General features: G+C 37.5%; 1 protein-coding gene across 6 annotated transcripts in view; it reads left to right on the top strand.

Moving 5' to 3' along the window:
* Positions 1-1,085: 1,085 nt before the first annotated feature.
* The window catches only part of LOC102698536 (SH2 domain-containing adapter protein F-like), a 115,390-nt gene continuing 105,985 nt past the window's right edge, over positions 1,086-10,490 (top strand). For 3 of the 6 annotated variants that reach the window (XM_069190621.1, XM_006628854.3, XM_015343688.2), the window contains exon 1: positions 1,087-1,787. In XM_069190621.1, coding sequence (XP_069046722.1) covers positions 1,341-1,787 — 447 coding nt within the window. In that variant the 5' untranslated portion in view covers positions 1,087-1,340. Of the gene's footprint in view, positions 1,788-10,490 lie in introns of all 6 variants that reach the window. The other 3 variants (XM_015343687.2, XM_015343685.2, XM_015343689.2) reach the window with 2 other exon arrangements.

Genomic DNA, 10,490 nt, shown 5'->3' with positions numbered 1-10,490 from the left:
AATTCTATTTTTACAGAATAATCTAAACGTGAAAACATAAGGCAGTCAGTTATGTGGAGACACTGATGTACACCGTTTTAATCTAGGCGACTCCTTTGAAACTAACATGTTTTGCTCTTGGCTGAAAAGAGAATAGGGAAAACACAACATTTCGGCTGTGAAGCCTTCTTCATGTGCGAGCTATTCAGAGTTCAGAGAAGAAGGCTTCACAGCCGAAACGTTGTGTTTTCTCTCTTCTCTTTTCAGCGTGAAATAAACCTATTACTTGTTCCTTTGCAGACTACGCATGCTGACGCCGCTACCCACCTGAACGTTCTGCCCCTGTCCTCTTCTATCTCATTTAAGACGTTATGCAAAAAAATAGACGTTATGCACCTTCTTCTGAAGAATGCGGCGGCGTTTTGCCTGTCATGTCCAGGCAGCTTTAGAAATTCTCTACATGGCTAAGGGCAGCACTTCGCTCAATGGCTATGTCTAGGTGCACCAGTTAAACACAGATAGTTGTAAATGAACAGCTCCGACCCCATATGTCGTTGTGATTTTATAAGTTGGGAGGTCTGTAGACGAAAAACTTGGGGGAAGACAGTCGTGTTTCCGTCACACAATTTCAAGTCGCTAGTTTACTCACAAAGACTTTACAACACCTGAGCAATTCTTTTTATTCTGGATATATTGCTTAAGGTAGTCAGTGGGCCTTAGTAAGTCTTAGCTCATTAAAAGGTCCCTTGTGAACATTTTTTATCAACTTTTTCCTTTTAATATTTTTATCCCCTGTTAAAAATAATCATATAATCAGTCTGCTCTGTCCGTAATCTTACCATCTACAGACATGTACGTATTGATTCATATTAAGAGAACAATCTTATTTACGTTCAATAAGCCTTCATTTACCATTATAATACGATATATTTGAAATCATTTTCGCTATAAATGTATTGTGATCCACAATGGCTTGATGTGCTTTAAAAAAGTAAATTATTTCTTTATAAAAAAAACGGTTCTGACCAGCAGATGGCAGTGGTTATTCTCAGGTAGTTAAAAGGGGAGGCTGACTATCCCATTAGCTGCCTGTTTGTTCCCATATTGCTTAGCGGAGCTCCAGCTTTCTGTGATCCGGCTATCAGTGCGTGTGTGAGTGGCAGGAGAACGCAGAGTGTATCGGTTCTGCGCACTTCTGCTTAGTGGAACAAGGACCGAATTTGAACTGCTGAGATAAGCAACAATTAAGGAGGAGTCCAGGAGGCAGGTACACGCTACAAAGAAGAAACTTGGAAAGAAAAGTGGAGCAAAAAACAAAAAAGAAACAAATCAACCAGACTTGTGAGCAATGCGCTGGCAGCATGGCCAGATGGTTCAAGGAGCACCTAGGATTCAAAACCACCAAAGCGCCCCCTCCGGCTCCCCCGAAACCGGACTACAGGCACTGTCACCCGGCTGCGCCCGGTACACCCGGTTACCATCACCAGCAGCAGCCAAGCGCTGGGGCTACACATTACCTGAGCCCCGCACAACCAGACATTCTCGCAGCCTACAAGCTACAGAAGGAACTAGACTTCGAGGACCCATACACAGGCAGCGGAGGGAGTTCGTTCCCAGGGGGCCTGAGCTCTTCTGGGTCGCCAGACATCAAATACGTCTCCCCCAAGCACCGGCTCATCAAGGTGGAAACAGTCGAGAAGAGCACCCCAAGTCCAGGCAGTGGCAGCACTTCGGCCCCTACTGTTTGTGCTGTGAATGTGAAATCACCCACGTCACCTCCAGCAGAGCAGGAAAACAAACAAGAGAAGGTAAGGGGGCTTAGAACCGTAAGAGAGACAACGTTGTTAACGTAGAAAAATAGTTTCAAAAGAAACACGGGGCTCTGCATAAGAAAAGTATTGTTTAGCACGACAGTGATACTGATCTTTATTTTTTTTTAAATAGTTAACCACATGACCAACTTTAAACTATAAACTTAAGAGGTGTGAGCTAATAAAAACCGTCGATACAAGCTACTGAAATTCAACCAAGACTGCTTTTCTACATAGTGAAAAGCGTCAGAGCAAGTTATGTGCTTTTGCAATAGCTCAAATTAAGACCGCGTAGCCAAGCATTGATCCTGCATTTATAACGCTAACAAACGTTCTTGTATGTCACGCTAGAATGCTGTTGTTTCTCTTTTGTAACACGATTGCTACAAAAGGAACATGTTAGTTTCCTTACAGTGGATTGATTCTTATCCACCAACAGGACTTTCAGGTCTTTTTCGTCACTGCAGGGAATTCTATTAGAATACAGGAAGAGTCTGGGACGCAAACCTCGTGTCAGGGTTTGATTTTCTAACCGTGTTCATTTTGTGAGATTATTGGATTTGCTTCTTTCAGCCGTTTTAGATAGATCTGAGCCTGAGTGGCATATCGGCATCGACTGATGGATGGGTTTTAGGAGTAACTTGCGGTGATAAATTCTGACGTCTTTTTAGCCAGCTTGCTTCAAGCAATAAAAAATAAAGAAAGAACTTGGCTATTTATTTTAAAACGCTATATCATTTTGGTACTTTTTAAGTTCCGGTAATTTACTTGGCGTTCAAACCACCATTGTTTTACAGCATCTTGAAAACCTGTCCCAAAAAAAGAAAGATATAAAAACGAAGAAGCCCATGGTAAAAAAAAGGCCCAAATCAATAAAATACTGTTAAATATATTAATTGACGAAGACTCTCATGGTATTGGTTTGAGCTCTGTGAACACGTCTAATTCTTTCCTGTTTTTTTTTAATTCCCTCAGAGGTTTTATTCCTGAACAGCATGTGCTTAATTTTTCTGGAATACTAATTTGCAGTTTGTACTTATCTGTATACTGGATACTGCAGTAATTGTAGAGTTAAGGTGTATTCTGAAGAATCATTCCCTAAAACGGATACAGCTGCATTAACATCAGGCTCACTAACTGTATGTATTGGTAAACAACTTAATTCATTCCTAATCAAGGTATAGAACGGATTATATATGTCAGTGTAGGTGCTTATTTGGAATTCAGCCACAAAAATCTAAACTAACACAGAGTGACAGTGTTTTTAACATGACAGTTTTAGCATTAAAATTACATTTTGTTTCAGTAATTATGTACTGGTCTTTAAAAGTCCCCAGTTCTCTGTTCTTAGATTTTCTTTCTAGGTTAAGAGAGAATTCTGTGACTTGCAACCTCCTGGTCCTGGAAATCCACAACCCTACAGGATTTATACTGTATGTAACCTGGTCTGGTCAATGAACAGAGATCTGAAAACCATGCTGACTTCCTCTTGATAAAGCAATGGTTGATCCAGTTAAGTCATCTGGAGCTTGGTTGGAATGAAAACCAAAAATGAAACTGCAGGACTAGTGATGAGACCCTGTCCCTAGTCATATCAGTCCAAAAACCTTTAAGCAAGGTTGCTTCTTGTCACATGCATCTTTGTTCTTGCTCATTGAAGAATCAGCCCTAAATGATGAGATATAAGCCTTAATGTTGAAGTGCACTTAATCACTGGGAGCTTGTCTTCAGCGCTGGTGATATTGTGCATCACAACAAACAAGACCTATGTCCACCACATGTTTTAGCTTATCTATATGAAAGTTTTTATGAAACAGAAATATACTTCGGAAATCATGATTATGATTAATTGATGAAGGCTACACTTTTGAGAATCACAGGAATGCTTCATGCAGTTATCAATAAAGGGGGTACATTTCTCTTGTGAAGTTTTCTAGCTTGAGGAGCGATAACATGCTTTAAAACCCAACTGCTTGACGGCGTTTAATGAACAAAGCTCAATATTTGTGATGCGAGAGACGGTTAGGAATATAACATTTCTCATGGAAAGTGGAATTGTCAAATGCCTCCCTGTAATTGGTGGTGCTGAAAGGAAGGACCTGTATGCCTTGAGAAGATGAGGGCCCAGGGGCATTCCTCCCTTGTCAGAGCAAATTTGCAGTTTTAGTTCAATATGTTATTAGGAGGCAGGCAGATATAGACACAAACTTTGCTATTGTACACAGGTTAAAAAAACCTAGGTCTGTACTAGAGCTTCTTCTTACTAAAAACTCAGTACAATATATTATGGAATACAACTCACTTCCTTTTACTATTGCAATCTCTTTGACCTCGTTTTACTGACCAGTTGTGAGTTTTGTGCTGATTATCTTGCTGTGTGTTTGTTAGCTTGCCTACAATTTGTTGTCTGTGTACATTCAGGGTAGTTTTTTCTTTAATAATACTCTGATGTACTTTCACCAGAATTGCTTTTCAGCAGAAAAGCTGCAAATAAGGTTCTGAAATTAAGAGTGCAAGTAGACTACGCAGGATAACATGACCTGTTGGCTGAGACACTGTTGGTTTTCTGTGTATGTTAATGTTTAACATACTGTATATATATATAGGCTAATCACATTATTGTGGAACAATTAACAAGATAGATATGCCTGGAATGCCCTTTATAACCATCAGTTTATAATATATTTAAGGAGGCCAGATGGGAAGTCAGAAGGTATTCGAGAACAGCACTGTAATATTGCCCAATACAGGCAACTCCCTATCTGCATAACTCCCTACATTCATACAGTTACTAATCACTTGAGGCAGCAATTGCTACATTGGCATCTGTTTGGTTGTATGGCTACGTCATATGCCATCATAGTAGTGGGGAAGTAGGAGTAGCTGAGCTTGAACGGATCAGAGGAATGCTTGTACAGAGTAGTTGAACATGTGCTGTTTGCTCTAACCTTCTCGGCCAATGAAAAGGGTGCTTCTTTTCACCTTGCCTTCTTTGTGTTCCACATTTTGAACAGGTGTGGCCTGTCAAAGACTGCAGTAGGTGTTTTCGTCTATTGTGACTAAATGGAAATCTTTTACTTTCTCGGGACAATCGTCGTCACCTGGAACAGGAAGAGCATTAATTCTGTTTGTTTTTTGTTTTAACAAATGGCAAGCAAAGCTTAGTATTCACTTTTACTGTTCAACAACAAGGAATTGGCAGAGTTTCATTTTTAAGGAATTCAAATAATGTTCATTATCCTAAGACCCCAGGATATAGGAACAAATGAGAATGATAGAATTGCATTTTTTAAAAGGTTTATTTAATTTGCCATATTTGTCTGGTGAGTTACAATAGGTGTTTATACCTTCTGAAAATTTCTGTTATCAGTTGTTTTAAATTAATTTTGCTCTGATTTGATTTAAGAACAATTCTATCCTTAAATCTTTATATATACTTCTAACTCATTTCTTGCAAAAATGTTTCCTGGAAAGAATTTCCAAAACCGATTACAAGAGAGGATGTATGAGAGACAGAACAGCATTGCACTGTGCTGGTTGCCAAAAACTGTTTTGTATAACTCCAATACACTCCCCCATCACTTCTCACATTTTCTCTATGAAAGCTTTTTGAATGCTCTCTTGTGCTGTATCGGTCAGCATCAGGGCTCAGCAGAAAGAGGCTAAAGGGGAAAAACAGGTGAACAGATACATATCAAATATGTATTTATAGGAAAAGAAACACTATGAAACACTTTTCTGTACCTGTAATGTTCCTTGCTAGATTTGCATCTTTCGTTTTATGATTTAGTTTTATACAATTAGTAAGATATTTTTCTGTTATGTTGTTTCCACAAGAAAAAGGAAATTAGAATTAGGCTAATTTATGTACGTTTTTTGAATGGGGTCATACTGTGTTCAGTAGTGAACCAGACAATGTCAGTAATGAGGATTAGGCATTTTGGAAAGCTGGTTTTTCAGTGAGCCCGTTTTTGTATTCTATATTTGCAGCTGCACCTCAACTGAAACAGCTGAGTATTCCTATCCTCTAAAGTAGCCCCATGAATTCCCTGTGGCTGATGGCATACATAAACTACATATCGCACATAACTTCAAGGCACTGCAGTGATGTTGTGCCATCTTTTGCCAGTATGCCTTGCTGTTATCCCTTAATGTTGATTGATAATTTCGATGAGCACACAGATTTTCATTCTCCTGATAAAGTGCCGTTAGATAAAACAGTAGAGCTGCAGGCACTAACATTTTATAACAGCCAGGATACTTTAATTATTATGTATTACAGATTTTTCTGTTCATTGGGTCTGATTATTTTCATGGGTATGATATAGGGGTCAATTAAGCTTGAAATTTTGAGAAGACAAGAGCTCAACATCCTCTACAACATCTATTCCTGCTTGAGCACATGGTTTTGGGATGTAGTCCAGCAATGAAGAGATTTTCCCAAAACTGTTGGATAGTATGTCAAAAACATACATCAAATTAGGACGATTTAACCTAGAAAGTAAGGATTTGAATGTTGTATGTTAAGCTGGGTCTAAGCTCTAATTTAAACAATTTGTCCTTCTTCCATCTTGAAAGGGCCTGTATCTCCCCTTGATTGCACCCGTCCCTCTAAGTTGACTAGTTCCATTAAATACTGCCATCTGGATGTGATACAGAATATTATTGTAAACCATTGCATTTGAAATTCTGAAATACCTTCTGTATGGATAAAAATTATGTAGTGAAGCATAAATGAAGGATAGTGTTATTTTTTTAGTTTTACAGGTCCCGCAATGTATTGTACCTTAAGAGGTTTAAATACTATGAGGCATTACAAATACAACAAATGAGTATTCGAATCAGTAGCATTTGTGTTTTAAAGTCTGTAAATATAATGTTAAGTTTGTCAGACACCCTGAATGATTTGTGGGCTTTTTTCAAAAGGTTGCACAGGCAAATTATTCCAAAACGGGTACCTGTCATTTCATATGACTTAAAATGAATGTAATGACTAAATTCATCATAGGTTTTGTAACCTCCAGTGCAGATGCGGACAATCTCATATTATAACTATTTAGAAAAAGACACGCGCTAAATAATAAAAGTAAGTGAGAGCAACAGCACACCAATCTGTACTCTTAAGTAGGTGGACTGTAGTGAAGTGTTTTTTGCATTTTTTCTGCTTGACTGCTGAACTGAGGGTCATGTCCTGGTCATGCCCTTATAATGCTTTTGGTCCTTTCAGCCAAGCGAGTGAGAATAGCTGCCAAAACTGCCAGATACACTTTGTAAACTAGTTTACTAGTTAACAATAAACATGTAAGTTACAAGATCAGAAGATTCCCGCAGTGAGAATGTATAAGAAGTCTTGCAAACTAAGACTAAGAAATGTATGTTGTTCACCTATTATTTCATCACAAGGAGAGAGCTTTCATAATGGAAGAGCTATTTGAATTCCAAGAAAATTACAATGACGGCACCACCTGTATAAAGCATTTTTCACTTGATTCTTTACATTTTTGTTGGGTTCAGATTTACTAGGTCTAACTGCCGTGCGGGTTCAAATCGGATCTCTCTTTTTTTTTGAGAAAGCCAGCAATAACAAACGGGATATATGATGTTGTTGGAGGCTCCAATTTTTGCAACTAGGAAGACATTTGGCTTGGATGGTTTATAGTTTAGGACCTATCCATGATATTGTATATTTGCTTACCTTTTAAAGGTAAGAGTATTACTTAAAAGCTGCATATTTTTTTAAGCTTCACCTTTAACCTAGAAAAGGGCTGTATCAGACTCTTATGGAGCCTGTATACTTTGATACAGCATGTTTTTGCACTTCATCCACATGAATATTTGACTCGGGGAGTGATGCAAAACCATGAAGATTCATAGGGATGTTCAAACCAACAATGCTGAACAAATTATCATCAAAGTCATAGGCATATGGGTATCTCTTTGAGTTACTGTGTATCTCTGAACAAACCTCTCCCTTGGCATTAAATATTGGATTCACAATGCAAACAGCATGCAGAGACGGCAGTAACTGTTAGGCTATAAAACACAACATCAGTTACTTCTATTTTTTTTTTAAAACGTGTCTGAGTTATTGAGCGCTGTAACTACTACCAGTAGTGGACAAATACGTTTGTATAGCTTTGGCTTGACTCTCAGTGGGTGTTATTCCACAATGAAACAGAAAACAAATGATATTTTCTGGGCTGCTTTGTCAGGACTAAGGTTAATAGCTGGTGTATTACATATTTTCTCTAGGTGGTTAAACCATAGTTATTATAGGATTAATAAGATACAGGGTTTAAACAAAGTAATATCACATCTACATTTTTATGTTTTCACAACCACAACAAAAATGTTCTTATTGGAAATGGCGTGCATGCCTTTGTTCACAACTGAATGTGAGGAGGCCTTGCTCACAATAGGTGTTTTGTGACCAATCACAGAAAAAGTTTGTGGGATGTTTGTGAATCCTCACCAAGTGTTTCGCGGACAAAGTAGCACTACTGTCATCATTTTCACTACACGTTACAGAAATAACTGTAATCGAAATTACAAAATGAACTCATGCTGTGCATTGTCTAGAGATAAGACAGCAACCTAGAGTAACATTTCCACTGAGGGGCTGCCTGCTGGCACAGCCTTATTTGTGGCATCCTAACTGTAATCGAATGGTGGAATTTACCAGACCTTTGTTTTTAAATTTTCACCTTCTCGACTAAGCAGGGTCAGAAGCATTCCGGTTTTTATTTTCCTTTTTAAATTGTTTAATGCACTTGTGGTTTTCCAATGGGTAGTATCCGTTAAGAAATTCAAGCTATGGATTAGGAAGACCCAAAATTAACAGTTTTAGTATGATTCACGTTCACTGTAAGAATATCACATAGCCGATATCAGTGCTTTCATAAACACTCTTAAGTACTTTTAGTTCTGAGCTCACTGTTGTGCATTTAATTTAGAATCCAAGCATTGTGTCTCCGATTTTTCCTCCTGTAAGAAGTTTTAGGCACTTTATGTGATTCATGCAAAGTGTGTGACTTACACTGTGATATCTTTGCCTTATCTTTTTTTCCTGCTAGTATTCTATTCCAGTTAGAGACAGCACTGCAAATCCTTTGAGGTTTCTCCAGGAGAGGATTCTAGATTGTGCAAGTTGTTCTTGATAAAACCTGATATCAAATGCAATAAAAGATGTGAAATAGCAGAGAGCACAATGCTAGTTCATTAATATTATTGTACAGATATGAAAATCTAAAAGTTCCAATTAACTTCCAAACTATGTGAAAGTCATTTGAATTTGCTAATGGCTGTTTTTAACATTAATTTTCATACAGCATTTAAGTGGCGCTAAAACGCTTTCACTTTTTTTGTCCAACCTGATCGTTTTTTTAAGGTGCCAGTTGCATTTTTTAAGGTCTTGCAGTGACATTCCTCAAACAATTTTGGAAAAAATATGAATTTCATTTTTGATTTGTGTTACTGTTCACAGATGGGAAGAAGAATAAGCAGAAGCAAGTGAATCAGGAATGAAATATTTAAGCTCTTTCCCTTTAAGAGTAGGAGTTTCCACCGACTGAAGTCCAGTTTATAAGTGAGAAAAAGGAAAAGCTACAGTATATCTGCTTGAGTCATACTGTGGTGGTTTCAGTAACGGAGCAGTTTTAACTCTAGTTTGTGCTAAAGGAGTTTGCGTCTCATAACGTAGGAATTTTTAAGATAGGAAAATGTGCCATAAAGATATTGGCAGGAAGTTATGAAGCACTCTTTATCAGTACATAAGATACCCATGCGGTAATTTCTGGGGAGAACATTTTCCATTTCCACCTAACACGTGGGGAAAATGGGTGAATTGCACACAACAATAGATAAGAAGGCAAAAGTCTGTTTACATTAATTGGAGTAGGGGAACTTGTAGGTATAGCAGAGAATCATTACCCTTCTTTGCTAGTTGTTTTTCCAGTATTATTTCCCAAAAAACTTTTTTTTCCTAGCTGTTATCAGTTGTCTCAAATGGATTTTTAAAGTGAACCTTTAATACACGATGCAGTAAATATTTTGTTTTATGTTATACAATATTCTTTTGTATTATATTGCTGTGGGTACTCATAAGACAGTGTTGAAGCCTATACTTTTAATTTCACATTGATAATCTGTTCAGCGTCATTTATGTATTACATCCTACATTGTACCATCAACTACATATTGTCTGGAGCATGATTAGTCATTTCATAAGAGAATTGTGAACTGTACCATTAGAGCATGGATGTTTCTGCCAGCATTCAGAATCGTTTTCAAAGAGGTCATAAGGACAGGGGGAAATCACGTTTCCTTTTCTGTTGTAGTCCAACAAACTTATCAATTCAGAAAGAAACAGTTCAGATTGCAATTTATATTATGAAAAGTGAGCAGGTCTGCTTTTCTCTGGTTTCTTTAAAAGCCAAATTGTTGTTTTAATTACTTTAGCAGTAGATCCTAATTGTATAACCATTTTTGTTATTTCACTGACAAATCAGAATAATTAAACTATTTTATTTGCATCCTCATTATCCTTAATCAAGCATTAAAGTTTTAACTCCTCATTTTCACAATGGACATCTGTTTTGACAACACAGCAAAATCAATCTAAAAAAATCTATTCATTCCTTTTTGCATTTTTAAACATTTAAAGGGTTAGTAATCTTATTCTATAATCTTATCGCCTAAAGT

The sequence above is a fragment of the Lepisosteus oculatus genome, chromosome 5 (genome assembly GCF_040954835.1).
Source record: "Lepisosteus oculatus isolate fLepOcu1 chromosome 5, fLepOcu1.hap2, whole genome shotgun sequence".
In the NCBI taxonomy this organism is placed as follows: Eukaryota; Metazoa; Chordata; class Actinopteri; order Semionotiformes; family Lepisosteidae; genus Lepisosteus; species Lepisosteus oculatus.
Note: the sequence above shows the minus strand (reverse complement) of the source record. Positions and strands in the feature narration are given on the sequence as shown.